The sequence below is a fragment of the Tinamus guttatus genome, unplaced genomic scaffold, assembly GCF_059628265.1.
Source record: "Tinamus guttatus ecotype Peru unplaced genomic scaffold, ASM5962826v1 Tinamus_guttatus_pri_ptg000927l, whole genome shotgun sequence".
NCBI lineage: Eukaryota > Metazoa > Chordata > Aves > Tinamiformes > Tinamidae > Tinamus > Tinamus guttatus.
The window spans coordinates 1612262-1630780 of record NW_028289461.1 but is presented as its reverse complement, the minus strand read 5'-3'; the positions used below and the strand labels follow the sequence as shown (position 1 = coordinate 1630780).

At 45.9% G+C, this 18519-nt stretch overlaps 1 protein-coding gene across 1 annotated transcript; it reads right to left on the bottom strand.

Annotated features, from left to right (window-relative positions):
• Window positions 1-369: 369 nt before the first annotated feature.
• GPR148 (G protein-coupled receptor 148) lies at window positions 370-1452 on the bottom strand. The gene has a single exon (XM_010217815.2). It carries the CDS (start codon window positions 1450-1452, stop codon window positions 370-372), a length of 1083 nt encoding a protein of 360 aa, XP_010216117.2.
• Between the last annotated feature and the right edge of the window lie 17067 nt (window positions 1453-18519).

The window sequence follows — 18519 nt, the reverse complement described above, 5'->3', positions numbered from 1 at the left end:
AAGAGGATGAGCTGCTGCCCACAGCGGCAGTACCTGGGGACCCTCTCTCTGTACGCCGGGCTCACTTTGCTTAGCATCATTCCGCTTCCATTTTCTGTTTTGCAGAGCAGCATCTACCACAGATGTGTAGAAATGGCCGTACTCAGAATGCCCTCCAACAGCTCCCCCATCAGAGGCGCCTCAGAGCTTCGCTCGGAGCAGCGTTCGCCGGGATCCCAAGATTGGATGTGATGAAAGATCCTTGACCCTCTGGCGGCAGGGAGGCCGAGTGACCGACCCGTACTCCTCATGCAGCTGAGCGCTTTGTGGCACGTTTGCCTGCTAACAAGGTAAGGACAACTCCTCTGCTGCTGCCATGCTCTGCTTGCTTCAGGACGGTGACGGAGCAGGTGACATCATGCAGAGACGCTTCCTTCTGACCATGGATTTCAGAGAGGCTGAGATCTCTCTGTACCGCAGCCCATACAGGAAAGGGAACAAAACCTTAGGCAGAATCATCAGGATGTTGCAGATCGCCAAGTAGACCCACATTCCTGTCTTCAGCCCAATGACAGAGTTAATATACAAAAGGGATTCTACAAGAAAAGCCAGGAGTGGAGAGAAGTAAAAGAATAACACAGTGTGGTGCATTAAGAATGTCACACTGGCTCTAGAGGAGATGCTCTCCCATATCCCAGATTTTCTTGTTTTAAAATACAGAATAGCATAGCAACAGAGCATTACAAAAAGACAGAGAAATATAACAGAGGCAGTAAGCCAGTAGCAGAGTTTTGTAGCATTGCTCCCATTCAGCGTTAATACCAGGATCACTGGAACGGAGCACATTTCCAGGACGTAGGTCATGTAGTTCTGAGTGCTCCACAGCAACAAGAATAAAATTGCAAGGAAAACTGCGGAGCACATCCATAGTAAAACAATCACTTTCTTTGCTCGTGAAGCAGGCAATATAGTAATGTAGCGCAAAGGAAATGAAATAGCTATGTATGTGTCCAAGACCATGGCAGCTGCTGTGAACAATCCTGCACAGTAAGCCAGTGCCAGCAAAAATAGCAGGAGGACACAAGTTTCCTTGGGGAGTTTTAGATTTGCTGCATTAAAAACAGCAGACAAGGTGTAGAATAAAATGTATATCAGGTCACAAAGCAAAGCATTTCCCAGCAGTATGTACCTTGTTTCCTGACGGATGCTAAACCTGGAGAGAATCACAAACAAGATGGAAGGAATGATGAGGATACCTGCCACGAAGCAAACAAGTGGAGGAATTAAAAACACCTTTGTGTTTGTATACGATGGGCTGAAAATCCATTCCCGCAAGTCACGTAAGAAAGCTTCATCCAAAGGTGAGGAATCGTTGGACTCTGTCTCCCTGTTGAGGTATGGAGTTGTATTCATTCTCTCTACAAAAGCAGAGACAGAGAAGTCCATTTCTTTAGAATTTGGGGCTGTCTGCATCATTTGAAAAAAATCAAGGTCTTTTGCTCCGAGTCCTTAGAAGGGCAGATGAAGCAGACGATGTAATACATCTGTGGAGACACAATAACTTCTGTAGCCAGTTCTACCAGCTCTTCGGAAGGACAGAAAGTTTAAACCTGTAAGCAAATCCTGCGGTGCCAAAAAATGCATTGCATATAGTGGAGATTTTCTTTTCTTTCTGCAAAATCTGATGTTTAGAAAAGAGAACGAATCTTTGTGTGCTTTAAAAAATCTAAATCCCACAGCTAGCTCTTTGATCAGGAGATGAATGGGTTGATCATTATTGCTAATTGGAGTTTGTTCTCACTACATTATCACACCAAAGAGACAGATGGAATATTAGCTTGATTAAACAGATGCAAGGTGATAGTGAGCGACGTTCCAAGCGTACTCATGTAGAAGAGTCATAAACATGGTCAGATAATGTTTTGTACCATTTTTACTGAACAACACGATCGATTTGAAGTGATCAATAACAATGGCTCTCAAACCTGTTGTAAAATTGTACCACAATGGCTCCAGTGAAATAAATGATCTTATTTATAGATAGACATTTTCGCTCCAGTGAATTAAATCAGTTATTTATAGATGATAAACCTTCCCCTGCCTCAGTTATCACGGACTTGCAGTCAATCTAAATTGTCTGGGCTGCATGACACCCACTATAACCTGTCAGCAGGCCCTACTTCAGACTGAGCATTTCCTATGTCCATTTGGGACCCATCCTTGGTTTGCTGGCTGACTCCGCACTGCTCTGCACTTACTGTCTAGATCTCAGTATCAGGCCTGGCGATGCAATGAGAGAGTGTGCAGCACCTGAATGGTGGAAAACGAACTCTTCTTGTTTTTCCAGCACTGGCCTGACAAATAAAAATCGAATTTATTCATAGTTCAAGAGTGGCTAATAATGTATTGCTTGTATTGATGCTCTGTACATCATCCTGCATGATGCAAAATGGGTGACAGATCTGAGACTGTTGTGAAGAACAATGAAAGGAAGATATTTGTGTGCCTGCATTGTACGTTATACAGAAAGGACTCTAGTGGCTACTGAGCAGTCATAAAAAAGCTTCTGTGTTTGACTATGAAGGATGAAGCTGTGCTTTAGGCCAAGGAACTACTCCTGAAAAAAAAAAGTAAGGCTGGACTTGTTAAAATTCTTGTTTGTTTTGCCTCTCACTTTGTGGTGAGAGCCAGACAAACCTCTGCCTAGATGAGACAAGAAACAGCACTGCAGAGCTCTCCCAATTTAATGCCATATTATAAGGTCCCACTTTTAGGAGACTAGGGAATCTGTCCCTAAGTGCAATGCCTGAAGAGGCGCCAGGCTTATTCCTCTGTGTGGAGGGCAGGCATCAGGTTCCCTTGCTCTGCACACACACTATCGCCTCCCTCCTCAGAGCAGCATCAGGCTGCACACTGATACACAGAGTCATCAACAGGATTCATCCATTTAGTGCTCCAGAGCATGATGGGGCTCAAGCTACTCTGAGTTACTCACCATGGTTGCTGGCATGCACTTGGGAAGGAGATGCAGAATCTGTTTTAAACCAGAGCACGGCCTACGCTGCTCTAACAGTAACTGGCCTGAATGCCAGCGGTGAATAACAAGCGGTTGCATATGGTCAGGAGGCATTACAGAAGCTAAAAAAATCAAAGCAGCTAAAAGATCAAGGGGGGATTTTACTTCTCTGGGCTGCTGCATTCCTGGGAGAATCAAAGGAAGTTGGCTGGAAGGAGATAGGACAAAGGCTCACTGGGTCTTAAGACTGCGGGGAGAACTCCTCCTCCTCCTCCCTGCTTCTCCCATGCTTCCTGTGAGGGGAATTGCACAGGAACAGCCATCAGGCTGCCTGGGACCCAAACAGTTAGAGAAATTAAACTGTGCTTCCATTTTGCGCCTCATGTTTTGCACTTCTGAGTAACGACTAAGGCAAACATTGCTCTGCAGATGCTGCTCTTGTGTCAGTGCACACTTTTGCTCTCTCAAGTGCCCAAGAGAGTGCAGCAGGTCAAAGAGGAAAGAAGCAGGACTGTCATCTTTCTCTCAGGCAGAGGAATATCAAAAGAACATTTAGTCTGATGAAGCTTCGGCATGAAACTTCATTTAGTCCAGCTGGATTATTAGACTTTCCGAGTATTTACCAATTCCATGTCTGCCTATGTGGTCTAAGCACTAGAGACTTCCATGACTGAAGAATGAATTTTTCTCAAAATGTGCGACCATCAAACAGTTCTAACCTTTACAGCAGAGCAAAAAAAGACCACTGCATTTTTTCAACAGTGCAAATCTCTGTGCTAGGACTTCCAGTTTTTACAGTAAGCTCGCAATAAAATGCCCCATGCCAACCAAAACCACACTACAGTGACAGGGGGAAAAAAGAACAGATGTGGTTTTCCTTTGCTCTAAGGCTGAATGCATGAGAGAGCTAGAAGGACTCCTGGGAAGTCTGGACTAACACCTACCTTTCAGTGTATCCTTTGGATACTAGTGAATGGGATAAGGCAAGATGGCCCAAACCAGTAATTCAAAGGGATGCCACAGTGAAAAAGGTGCTCACTGTACCTATCATTTTGAATAATTTGTTAAATGGAAGGTGAAGCATTGCTTTTAAATTGTACAAACGGGGAAAAAAAACACTCTCATATTGTAAATGTACGATTTACAGAATTACAAGAAAAAACAATCAAGGTTTGTTTGTTATACAGTATGCTACAATCTTAAATTAGGAATCGGTTTTCCATACAGAGAACTGTGAAGCACAAGGTTTGTCTAAGACAGGGCTCAAACTGGGCTGCATTTATTATTGTCCTATGTTCACAGATTTATTGTACTGACAGATTAATGCAGCCGTTCCTACTCATCCCTTTGGGGTGGACAGAAGAGATGTGATCTGTTACAAAAGCAATGCCTAAGAATAAGAATGCCCGCAGTTCAGACAAGCCTTTTGGCAGTCTTGACAAGCCTTCAAGGACCTCCCACATACAACCAGACCGTTCACTGTTGTTTCAAGTATGATTTTCCTTTTCCTCTCAAGGAATATGGATTCTACTGCTGATGCTACAAGAGCAGTGGGAAAGCAGGTCCCATGCCAACGACTGTGTTCATTAGTTTTCCAACACCACCAGCACGCGTGAACATTTTGGCAGAACATAGTGGCTCAGCACGGGTCTCTCCACAGGAGACAGGGCACAGTCTCACCTCGCAGAAAGACACGCTGAGCTACGGACGCGCTGTCTTGGGGCATGTGAAGAAACGAAGCAGACAGCTTGTGAAACCCCACAGCAGTCCCCAAACCTGCCGCACACCTTTCATCTCCCTGGCACCCTGACAGCTGGCACCCACGCTGTACGTTCAGACGGCTTCACAGGCTGCACCATATGGAACAAAGGGGTAGGAGGAAACCCAACAATGATTTTAAGAGCAGCATTTCAGTTGCTATGGTGCCTGAGGTAGGGAAAACAGAAGATGATTTTTTTTGTTTGCTCAGTTCTGCATCCTCTGAAAAGTGTGTGAACAGCACTGGTGCAATTACATATTTGGCTTCAGGATCATGCCCTTCAACTACCACACAACACAGCACAGCACAGTTAATACCTTATTAAACAGACAGCAGCACTCAAGTACCCCAACTACAGAATTTATGCTAATTTTGCAAAATGGATAGGAAGCAATGAAATTTCAAGCAACTGTGAATAGCCTAAAACTGTAATTTCAAATCTCTGTAAGTGTATGCTGCCTCCCAGCTCTTGGCATTTGTAGGATGTTGTATTAATAGGCAGATTTTCTTGTTTCTATGTAAAATCACAACTGTGGTTTTTCACCAGCTGGTTAGGAACAAATTTGAACCAGCAGAAGACCTCATTGTCCTACCACCTGCACACTTCAGGCTGATGAAAAAATAAATACAAATATAACGTAAGATGAGCTGTTGTACATAGATGCAAACAGCATTTGTAAGATTGTCTAATGCAGCCAAATATTTCACAAAGTAGTTACTTTTCAACTGATGTCTTAAAACAACATCCTCACCCCTTCATCTTGGGTAAAAGAGCCGGGTACCCTGGGCCAGCAGCCCCAGTTACAGCTGGGACAGTAACAAACACCAATCCTCTGCTCCATGGATCACCCCTCACTAGCCTAAGGATGGCAGAGTAAGTCCTATGTCCTGACCTTATTGGGCTCTAACTGTGCTAAAAGCCTTGGGAGTGCAAGCAGGACTTCCTTTTACCAAAATGGGAAATAACACATGATCTGAAGACAGATTCAAACCCATCAGACCTGGACAAGTCCACTTCCCTCAGCTTTCCACGAGTCCTGTGACAACTTATCATTCTGCTGGATTAAAAACTTTACACGTTTGGTGTCTTGACACAATGGTATGAGAGCCAGAGCCGGTAGATCCGGAGAACATGTAATTGTTTCCTTAAATTTTCTTGAACTTAGGAGTTGTTTCAGCACCCAGACTACTGGCCACAGAGATGGCAGCTCTGAGGACCACTCCTGAGGATACTGAACTGTGATAGCTGCCTTGCTGTTGCAGCTCCCTGTTCAATATACTGCGGTGCCAACCTGAACGATTCTCCTGCAATTTCCTGTAAATCTGGTGCTAATGTTCTAGGTATTGATTTCTTCTGTTCAGTGCTCTCTGGTAAATTTATGTTAGACGGATGAACTTTTTACATATCTTGCTGATTCAGACCTATTGAATTAGCAACCTCTCTCCTGGCTCTTATTTTACTGTCTGCATTGATTTTCCAACTGAGCCATATGCTGTTAATTACTTTACTCATTCTGTCTCAACCAAACCACCCTCCTGAAAGCTCAACTATCTTGTCTGTTGAATCTGCAAGAGCTAAGCAAGCATGTGTTCAGCAACTGCAGACATTATAGGCTGTTAAAACCACGAACAGATGTTGCCAAATTGAACAGAAATGGTCAAGCATGTAAGAACATCATGTCTTATAGCAGCTACTATGGACCTCGAGCCTGTACACACACAGGGAGGCCTCCTATGTCAAGAAGATTCAGTCTAACTGATTTGTGTACAAAAGGCAAACAAGCTGCCAGAACTTTGTCTGGGGAACACCACAGAAGAAAGGAAAGGCAATGAGAGTAATGCTCTTCGGCCCAAGAGATGGAGCTCAACTGCATTTTCACCTTCACCTTGGTGAGGTTCCCTGGGTGTCTCTGCACAAGATGGAATCTGTGATGTGGCTGCCTGCTGCAGTGTCCCCCAGTGCAGAGACACCAGGCCCTGGCCTAGAAAAGACTGTGTCCTGGGTTGGCCCCAGAACTGAAGATGCTGACACTGATCTGCTTGGTCAAAATCCCTGGGACAGCAGGGTAGGAATGCTGCCTCAGAGCTGGCCCCAGTTCCTTCAACACAGGTGTTCTGGGGGACACTGGGGTCCAACAAACTTGGGTCCAACTTGGGTCCAGTTTCACTGGAATGGTGTTTCATGGGGATATTTCCAGCCAAGTTTAGTAAAAATACTTTGCTCTCAGCAGCGTTCACGTGCTATTGCAGTTTCTTCAGCTTCCTTCCACAGATGCCCCTGTTTGTGCTTACCTAGGCCTGGAAGGCACCCCGCTTGCTGGGGTGCCCATGAGAAGGGCAGCTCCCCTGGCAGGGTGGAGAGAACCAGCTGTAACTCCTCGCTCCAGGTATCCATATTCTCACCTCTGCCTGGAGGAAATGAGGCGGCTGTCAATGAAAAACAAGTCATCAGAACAGTTTTAACTATTGTTTTTCTGATCGGGTTTTCTCTTTTTCTTATCCTTCTAATTAATAGAAAGTCAATTCAAAGGCATCCTTTTTCTAACTCTTTCAGATCCCTTAAAACTTTTCTGCAACCCTATTCAGAGTCAGGACTCTCAGGTTGAGAAGAGAGGCTTTGCAGCCCTAGCCTCATTATCAGGGATCTCCATTGCTCAGCTACCTCTCTCCACCTGGCTCAAGACTTATCGAAAGCTTTTCAGTGCCTTGCTTGTTAAAACCACACTGGTGGCCGCTTTGCTTTTTTAACTGTGCAAAATTAAGCCAGCATAGCAATTACTAGAACTCAGGGAGCAAAGAAATGGGTGTGAAAACTAAGCTCAGGTTACAATGACTTTAAAGGTCAAATGAAACCTGGAACAAAAGAAGAAAAGAGGCATTAGATATCATGGTTCAAAGACATTTTGATGAGGCTCACAAGCAAAAGAGAGACTGGACTGAGAGACTGGCATGACTCAACATTCGATCTCTGAATCTTTTTTTCTAATTCCAAATAAGATGTGGCTATGGTGATCACAAAGCCAAGACAAATTCTGTAACAGATCTGCCCTGAAGATGCAATGTTCAGCATTGAACTGGCTGTCGGAAGAATAGAATTTTGGAATTTCACAAATAGTTCACTAAAGGAATAGTATTAATCATAAAATGTTGGAGGAGTAACACAACTGGAGAAAAAAGGGCTGTCGCTGCAGCAACGGCACTTGCTGCTCGGAGCTGCAGCTAGAACAACTCATCCACTTGCATTTCCTGAGCTTGGGAGGGCAAAGCAGGACGGGTTTCCCACCCTGCCACTCTGCTGCTTCTGCGCTGAAAGGTCCAGTATGGTTCATCCTCCAGCAGGTTTCCATGTTATAGGCTGCAAATATCACCAGGGTTTTACGGCAGCAACTGCTAGTTTATGTGGTCATTTACAGGCTTGCAAGACATCACCAGAAGCCATCCTAGACTGCGTCTTGGATTTAATGATCTCCTATTCCTACCTACCTACTTTTCACAATGCATCTCTGAAAAGGCAGAACGGGATTACTAAATAAGACCTATTTTTAAAATATCAGTCTTCTTTTCTAAAGTAGTTCAATTTTATGGAGGAACTTTCATCTTCCAAATATTCCTAAAAGATTTTCAAAAACTGCTACACAGCTACTGATAGGAGTTACTCCTGAGAGAAGTTTCCTCTCTCATGATGGGGAAACATTTGCCTATGCTGTACAAGCAGGAGATGAACAGAAGATAACAAGTAATATGGAAGGAAACATGGTTGGACTAGAGTAGAAAAGGTGAAAGGAAAGGAAAAAAGCACTGAAAAATAATTTTAAAAAAGCATTTTCTTTTCCTGCTCATGGCTTTTGACAGGAGACTGAATGAACGAGTGTGATCTGCGCAGAGCACGGGTGAGCAGGAGACACAGGACCATCCTGGAGAGGAAGGAGCTTTGCTGCTATTGGCAGGATGTTCCTATCCAGCTTGCAGCACTGCACCCAGGAACGGCAGCATGTTTGGGTGGCGAAGGCTCTGCAGCAGGTTTGCTGCTCTGAAATACCCTCCGCCGGCGCCGACCTCACCTCGCACCGCTGAAGCAGGTGCCAGGCACAGGCGCCATATGGCAGCGAGATTAAGCAGCAGCATGTGTGGAGCAAGAGCCACGGCCTCTCCTTAGGCAAGCCAGGATTTACTGCAGGGTCGCACACATGGTGCCGTCCGTGAGCTTTGCGCCAATCCAGTTCACTGCCTGGATCATTTTTACTTTGATTTTTCTTCTCCAAGTCCAAGTTTCACCTCGTGAGAATATGCATGAGGAGCATGAGATGACACATCCTCTTTTCCTTCACCGTTGTCCTCAGAAACACCTAGAGGCCCAGATGCATTTTCACTACTTAAATGCAAATGACACTAAAAAGGAATGGTTGAGCCAGAAATTAAAATTTCATCTCCCAAGTCTTGGTTCAGTACCAATGTACCCTACTCCCTTGTCATTCTCTCTATATTGCTACCTACCAGCATGACAGCCATATAACCAGGTGGCTTTAACTGAGCTGCATTCTCCTGCCGTGAAAGAGCAGTTTCTTGCTCCAAAGAAAAAATTTCAGTGCCAGCCGAGCACAAGGCACAGGGACTAAGAGGAATATAAAGACACACAAAACTGCTATAGGTTATAGAAGCTGGAAGAAGACACACACAGGAAGGAAATAACAAATTCATAATGAAACCATGAATTCATTCATAAAGAAAATAGCAACCCAAATGTGAAGGGGCACCATTTTAATGAGCTGTGAGTTGAGCTGGATCAGATCAGCCCTGGACTGCACTGAAGGGCTTTGCTGGCTGCTTGGATGCAGCCTCATGACAGGCACCTCGGCGCAGTTCAGGACCGCCTTTCATCCTTCAGTCACTTTGCTTTCCACAATATTTCTCTCACCATGAAGTATTCCCTGAGCTGCACTCAAAGCAGGCCTGTTACACCAGGCAGCTACAGCGCTAGGGGAGCAGCTGTGGGTACTGTCATTGAATCATAGAATCCTTAAGGTTGGAAGAGACCTTTGGAGATCATCTAGACCAACCGCCCTGCACACGCAGGGTCACCTAGAGCACGTGGCACAGGACTGTGTCCAAGGGGGTTTTGAAGATCTCCAGAGAAGGAGACTCCACAACCTCTCCCAGCAGCCTGTTCCAGTGCTCTGGCACCCTCACTGTCAAGAAATTGTTCCTTAAGTTCCTGGGGAACTTTTGGTGTTTCAGTTTCCGGCCGTTTCCTCTAGTTCTGTCGGTGGCCACCAGTGAAGAGAGGCCAGCACCATCCTCCTCACTGCCTCCCTTGAAGTACTTATAGACACTGATCAGCTCCCCTCTCAGCCTTCTCTTCTCCAGGCTGAACAGGCCCAGCTCCCTCAGCCTCTCCTCATAGGGCAGATGTTCCAGGCCCCTGATCATCCTTGTAGCCCTGCATAGGGCTCTCTCCAGCAGCTCCACATCCTTCTTGTACTGTGGGGCCCAGAACTGGACACAGTTCTCCAGATGTGGCCTCTCCAGGGCTGAGTAGAGGGGCAGGATCACCTCCCTCGACCTGCTGGAGACGCTCTTCTTAATGCACCCCAGGATCCCATTGGCCTCCTTGGCCACGAGGACACACTGCTGCCTCATGGTCAACTTGTCATCCACCATGACACCCAGGTCCCTCTTTGCAGAGCTGCTCTCCAGAAGGTCAATCCCCAGCCTGTACTGGTGTCTGGGGTTATTTCTCTGCAGGTGCAGGACCTTGCACTTGGCCTTGCTGAACTTCATGTAGTTTCTCACCTCCCAGTTGTCCACTCTGTCCAGGTCCCCCTCTCACATTGCGCTGGGACCAGCATGGGAGTTACCACTGCGGGGCTACGTTCAGTTTCACACTGACTCCTTCACCTCGACACTTTGCTAGAAACACTACAGCTGCCAGGAGATCCGTGTGGCTGCAAGAAAGCCTGTGTGCAAGAGCACGAGGAGGAAAGCAGAGACCTCCCAGGTCACACCCCTGAGCTGTTTACTGGCAAACTCCCATGGCCGCCCTCACTGGTCCAGAAACAGAAAGACATCCCACGTGTAAGCAGCTGCTGGGCGACTTTCTCCCCACCCTCTTCAACCTGGATAAAAGCAGCCTGCAGCGCTTAACTCTGCCTTTGCCAGACACACAGTGGGGTCCTTGGAGTCTCATGGGGTGTCTCCTTGGGGACAAAGTTACTAAAATGGATTTGTTCTTGTAAATGAACTGGAGGAAAATCAGTTCCTCCTCCTCCTCTCCATTCTGTTTTTAGCATGCTCTGAATGCACTCACTTCTCTAACTATGCACACTCAGGACTAATTTCACAGAATCCCAGAATGGCTGAGGTTGGCAGGGACCTCTAGAAATCATCTAGTCCAACCCCCTGCTCTAGCAGGGACACCCAGAGCAGGGGCACAGGGCGGCATCCAGGCGGATTTGAAGATCTCCACAGAAGGAGCCTCCACAGCCTCTCTGGGCAGCCTGTGCCAGGGCTCTGGCACCCTCACAGCAAAGAAGTTCTTCCTCACATGGAGGTGGAAATGCCTGGGGTTCAACTTACACCCATTATCCCTTGTCCTGTCACGGGCCACCACAGAGAAGAGTCTGGCCCCATCCTCCCTACAGTCACCCCTCAGGTACTTGCACATGTTGATCAAATCTCCTCTCAGCCTTCTCTTCTCCAGGCTAACCAGGCCCAGCTCAACCAGTCTTTCCTCATATGATAGATGCTCCAGTCCCTCCATCATCTTCGTGGCTCTGCACTGGCCCCTCTCTAGCAGCTCCACATCCCTCTTGTCCTGGGGAGCCCAGAACTGCCCCCAGTGCTCCAGGTGCCTCCCCAGAGCAGGGCAGAGGGGCAGGATCCCCTCCCTCGCCCGCTGGCAACGCTGCTGCTGCTGCAGCCAGGAGCCCATTGGCCTTCTTGGCCACGGGGGCACGTTGCTGCCTCATGGGGAACTTGGTGTCAACCAGGAAAGCAAGAGGCCCAACAAACTACAGTACAAACACAGTAATTAGGGTTGCTTATCAAGGCCATCCATTTTCCCAGACTCTACTCCCAAAATTGCAAAGAAATTGCATACACGCTAACACCTGTCTTTTTTTCTCACTGATCCACAGAGAAGAGACTCCTCTGAAGTTGTCTCATTGGCCATGCACATGCCCGCATCTCACCTTCTGCAATCCCTGCCTGGAGGTTCTCCACTGACCCCTTGTCCTTTAAGATCTCTGCACTAGCCACACTAATGCTCAGGGAGTCTCAGATCTTCCTCTTCCCTTGGCCCCGTGTGATGACTCCTCTGTTTGAATTAGCTGTCGCTGGATGTCCTGTCAAGACTTATGCGCTTGGGTTTCTCATTATTACCCGGAGGCCATTTAGCAGCTTCTTGGCCAGAAAGACAGACTCCATTCTCTTGTAGCCATCTCAGCGAGACAAAGGGAACGCGCCAGGTGCCACAGCGATATTCACTGCTGTCCCCAACAACCTGCTGCGTTTCCTTCCCAACAAATGCACCCAATCTGGTCTACTCGCTGAAGTACTTTTTATAACTTTCTCATTTTGTTTTTCCACGATAGTCATGATTACCTGAAATCTCAATTTAGTCCCTCAGTATATCGCCTGGTGTTGATCCCCTCCACATACCTTATTAGTGACAGCTTTTGTTTGCTTATTTCCAACATGCGTTGTTAGCACCCAGTGCTGTTGTTTGCCCCTTTTCCTCCCAAATAACTCATCACTTCAAACTGCATTGAGCCCATTTCATACTGTGCCGCAGTGTAAGGGCTGGAGTGCACAGGTCATTTCATGCAAAGGGAAGGGGAACTTTTGCTTTTGCTCTCCTAGGACACCCCAGGCCTGCTTAGCTCAGATACCTTCACCAGCAGCAGTGATGAAGGGGATCTCTTTAGAAACAAAGCTCAAAGTGCAATTCCAAGTCTAGAAACTCTTTGTTTCCGGATTTACAGGCTATACTCAATGTCTGATATCCTGGAAGGCCATCTAGTGGAAAGTATCTTTTATTTGCAACGACGGTCCAAACCATACACAGTATTTTGCGACATGGTCTGAACAAAGACATTTTCGCTTGTTAACATCTCAGAAACACAGGTTATGAGCTTTTCTTTCCATCGGGAAGGCTCTCCTGCTGAGACACTACAGTATCTACAGGAGTAACCACTAGAGTGAGAAATGAAGCCCTTCTCACTACAGCATCCTTTACAAAAATGGGTATTTCTTCATATTAATTTCCTTTGACTAAAGACTTCAGGAAGCTTTCCTCAAGAAAAAACAATTAAAAAAAAAAACAGTTACATTTTGTATCCTCAGTAATACAAACTCTTTGCAAGCACATTCCAGAGTCGAGGGCTTCAGAAAGGCTCAGCCAGCAACCCTATGAATCACAAGTCTGAAAAACACACTGTCAGCACACTGGGCTGGTGCAGAAAGGCATTAGTAGATCTGCAGCAATCTGCACCTCTCCTATTTGACAGGAAACCTCAGATAGCTGTGCTAGACGGTCCTCTGTATTTTTCACAGAAATATCAGATGGTGTCAATATGATTTTCTAGTTAAGTGCAATGATAATCGAGAAGACACTGGAGTCACATCAGAGAGGTTCAGCGAGGTCCCTCCCAGCGAGCGCAGGGTGGGACAGGTTCTGTAGCAGTTATAGGGCCACCTATGGATACTACCACTTCTAGTCTTGAAAAACACCCACAATTCCTAAAAGCATCAAAAAAATCCCCACTCATACTGAGGTTTCTATCATTTGCCAATGATTAGCTGCCCCTGAGCTAGGCTCCCACAGCTCAGTACACAGGCCCTGCAGCAGCAGGGACCTATGCGCTGTCCCTTGTCATGCAGCATGAGGGACCCAGCTGCTTTTGCTGCACCAGATAATCCCCTGTGGGTGCCAAAATGCAGTGTTGTTAAGCCTGTTTGTTCAGCTGTGAATTTGGCCTCCTTCTCCCTACCGAAAGCGCTGATGACTGCCATAGCCTGACAGGCATATCATCTGCATGGAAGGCTTTTGTCCTCCCTATGCACAGCCAAAGCTGAGGAATATGAAATAAAACATACAGTCCCAGTCCCCAGGAGCAACCTGTGCAGGGAGAAGCCCCTTGGCGCCGCTGGAGGGACACCAGACGCACTCAGGTACAGCAGTTTGAAGGGCCAAGTGCAGCGCAGCGCTGGGCCCGGCTGCTCCAGAGCCCATTCGGAGCAGCTCGGCTGCTGACCTCACTCTGCCTGTGGATCCAAATGTGGCCCATGCAGAGCAGCCAGGCTTCTCTGCGTGTTACCTAGTTTTCCTCCAGTAACTAGGGTATCTCGGCTCCTTGTTATTTTAGGTAATTTCTAATCATTGGGGCCATGTCTAGAGGAGGCTGCCTTAGAGTTTAATCCATGCAGGTTTAGGGCAAACATAGAACAGGAACCAGCAGAGCCTACAGCAAGAGCGCCCTGGCACTGACTGCGCTGTGCACAGAGAGGCACCAGCACCTCTTAAACGCAGACCCTGGGGCTGAAGCAACAAATGAAGAAATGAAGACCCCCTGTCCTGCTGACACTTTTTGACAGCACCCAGAGCTACGAGTCTGTCCAGATTTTATTCCGGACTGGACAAACCTTTTTGATGAGCTGAGGAAGAAGTTAACTGGCTTTATGGTGTCTTCTCTCCATTTTGGGCTACCTTTTCCCGTCATGTCAGCCAGACGAGACCACTCAGAAACACTGCCGTGCTGCAAACTGCTGCCTCTACAGTGAGCAGCACCCACCCTTCGTATGACTTTATCCTCCTCCTTGCTCAAGCTCTGTAAATTCTCCAGACTCCCGATGCTTTTCTGTGCAGTAGAAACTCACCCTGTAAAGAGCTTTAAAGCACTTAAAGGTGCCTGATTTTTAAAAACCCTTGAGCTCCCTTTAAGGTATTTCAAACTAGGTACCTAGAAACAGAGGTGTTCAAACCTCGCTAGTCCTTTTTGGAAGTGCAGGTTGCAATAGTATCTCTGCAAGGCCAAGAATTGACAGTTCTGTATTTAAAGTCCAAGAAAGATTTCTGAATTGTTTTTCCTAAACCAACACTCTCTGTTTCACAGGACTGCTGCCCCCCTCAGCCTCCAGAACAAGCACAACGCCTGCCCTACTGCAGCACAGGGCAGGTAAGAGAAATATGGAGCAGTTTAATACGCTTGCGCACTGCCAAGCAGCTGGCTTAGCAAACTTAATAGCCCCTCTGTCAAAAATCAAACAGCTGGGAAAGATGGGTTTGTTCCAGAGCTACAGTAACAGCAAAGCAAAGAAAGGGAAGGATGAAGGATATAGAGAACGCAACCCAAATCAGCTCACTTTAAATGGACTGCTGTATTTTAAAACCTTCTGGTAATTAGCATAGCTGCAACTCAAGCCATAACCTGGCATTGTCAATACTCATGATATATTAATGAAGCACCTCTTTGGAAGCTTACTTGCAGCTTTACTGCCTTCTTTATGCTAATTGCAAAAATATACTAATAACCAGAGCTCACTATGATAAGTCTTACCTTTTTGCAACACGCCTAGCACAAACATCGTTCAATGACTTCAAGGACCATGGGGTGCAGTTTCCTCACCCAGCTGCAGTGGCACACCAGGCAGCAAAGGGCTATGGGCTCCCACTGCTCTTCACCAGCACTTAATGCACAGCAGGTGGGGAAAACAAGAGACACAAACATTACGGCTAGGTCTCCCAGCCAGCTGCACTCAAAAGCCAGGGTTTTAGTCTCTTCTTAGAGATATAGCTTGCCTGTGTACACTTAAATATAGCTGAGGCATATTAATTGCCAACTGCAATGTAAATCCAACACACAGATTTGTTTCCAAATATATTTTGATTGAGAAAACCAATATTGGTGATTTCAAAGGCTTCATTTTCATCCATCTTCCTTTTGTTTGCTTGTGTTTAGAGACAGCCTGGCAGACAAGTGGGATTTTATGAAAAGCAGAAGGTCTATTTGTCACAGCCACCAGGCTGGCCGCAGTGCTCAGGTCTCACCAACTATGCACTCAGCCAAGGGTTCTGTTTTTCTCAAAACAGAATTTGTGATTTGGTTGATGGGCCCCATACCACCAGGAAGGACTCCTTTGCAAGATCCTTGGACAAGGGTGAGTGTCTGTGCAACACATGACTTTTCACAAAACAAAAGCATACAGTGTGAAAGCCAAAAGCATCCTGCCCTGCTCCCAGCATTAATACCCACCCCCGTGTCTGTGCATGTACATCTGAGTCCACTCAGTTTTTGCTGTCACCCTCAGCAGCCCTTATCTAACTACTCACTTCTTCCCCATCTGGTTCTTCTCGGTTTTAGCCCTCCTTTGATCCCAGATTTAGTGTTTGAAAGATTATCCTATGAGAGTCCCTGAAACAGTCTGTCCCTCACCGCTGGCCTCATCTCTGTTATTTGAAGCTGTGCATCTAGGGCTACATCATCTCTATCTGTTTCCTGCTTGAGTTTTAGCAGGGCCTTCAGAACAATGAAATGTATGTAACCAGGCAGAGAGCTACACAAAATTAAGCAGGGAAACCAAGGCACATGAAAAAGTCATTAAGAAAATCCTACAACCTTCTTTCAAGTCATCACATGGGCATTTTGCACAGTGGAAGCGGATAAAATTTTGCTCACAGGTTGCACCAGGACGCACTGTTTTCTAAACGCAGAGGCTGTGCTGTTTTCTGGAGATGGAGTGGACATAACATTAAAGTAGGTTTTCTATAAGGAATGAATTTTAAGTTCTGTTTAACCTAGAGTGGTGGCAACATTTCAGACAATGAATTTCTTACTTTTTGCAGAGTTTGTAGCCAAAAGAGTAAAATTTATTCAAGACCATTACATGCTCTAGTTTCAGAGAGCAGATGCAGATAAATATACCTATAAACTCATCTTCCTGTCACCCTTACAGGCCGCCACTACATAGAAAATATATGCCCAAATATACACTAGTAATTGTAGTGTAACTAGAGCTATTCTTGCATCATCTGGATAGATACCTATGCTGCACTGGCACATCTGAAATGGAAAAACTTCTAAATATGTGACTTGAATATTGGTTTCTAAGCATTTCTGTAGCTGTGTCCCTGAGGTGTCAGGCCCTCCAATGTATTTATTACCTTTGCATTGTGAAGAGCTGGGATTGCTGAAACAATTCTGTGCTCCAGATAATGCAGCTCATTTTCACCCACTGATTTTGTAAGTGAGCATTTATTATCTGATACAGTCTTGCTTAAAGTGGAAAGCTTAATGGCAGCATTCTCAGATAAGCAGCCACGGAAATTTCCTCTAGCTTCTCCCTAGATGCTTTTTTTTTTCATTAAAATCCTCCTTTCCATGTATACCATTGCTTTTCAGACCAGTGCTGACACGGCTCTTGCAGCTTTACCTTCTCCACCTCAGCATGAGAAGAATCAAGCCTCACAGGGAAGAGACAGGGATGAGGATACTGAAGGTAGAATAAGCTTACAGAAAGCTGTGGATAAAGTGCTTCTATTTAATTTGCTAAGCATCGATGTTATTAACTATTTTTAATCATAAATTCTGTAGCAGACACTAGCTCATCAAGTAACTGAAAGCAGAGTAGCAATTAACTTAATGCAAGCTCTGGGAAGCAGTCAGATAACTAGCAGCACTTCAACCTAGGGCAGTCTTCTGATAGCGATCTGGAGAGAAAAGGCTCCATATCCCATTACCAAATCTCTACGACATGCAAAACCATGATACACTGATAAGGATTCATGAATAATTCAGTTTAGGCTGATGTTAGCAGAAAAGTCAACTGGATTAGGGATTGTTAGACCTGCTGTTGGTTCACTGGCAGAAAATAGCTTGGGTCAATTCATTCTGTAGGTAAATCCTTGGAATGAAAGAGTTATCTCAGCAAACAGTTTTGTCCTGAGTCTGTACAGGATTATTAAAGAGTCAGCTATATCCTTCCATGCAGAGAAGGTTTTAAAATGTTACAGCCTTTTTTTGTGCGGGAGTAGTTCATGCTCAGCAGGAATTTCAGCTAATAATTGTGCTCAGTAGTTTGATGCAAAACACTTGCTACCCGCTTTGGGGAGATGGAAGCTTCCAAGTCTTGGCAGGCTGGGCCTGCTTCATCCAAAAACTCCCTGGCTGATTTAGGAGCTTCCTGTCTTGCCATACCATCCCTTCTGCCGATTTTCCTCCTCCCTTCCCCAGTTCTTTCTCACTGGATACCAAGGATTCCTGCTGCCTTTTCCTTGCCATGTCAAGGACTGGGTGCTCTTTAGTCTTTCTTCACTGCAGGTCCCTCCTTGTCCTATCCATGCCCTTCATTGACAGTTCTCCATCTCCCTTGTTTGTCCCGACACTTGGAACAATTCCATACAGACTGAAGCTGATTGAATCAGCAAAGGCTGATTAAATTCATATACAGGTAATTTATACACAGACAAATACAGCAAAGCACTGTGTTAGATGGAAGGCTTTTTGAACCAATCTGATGAAAAATCATAGAAAACAGCCTAAAATGAAGTGACAGCAGAAAAGGATAGCTCAGGTAACTGTAAGTTGAGAACCACTTAGAAAGGAAAAGCAGCTCTATTACAGCATGTAAAACCTACTGTGATTTAGCTGCTTCGCACTGTCCTATGCATGCAGTGGGACTGTGATTTAGGCCAGTGAACAAGCTTGATGGTTTGCAGTCGGTGAAGGGAAATAAAAGGATCTAAAGCAGGGTATGTTTCTCCACATGGAAA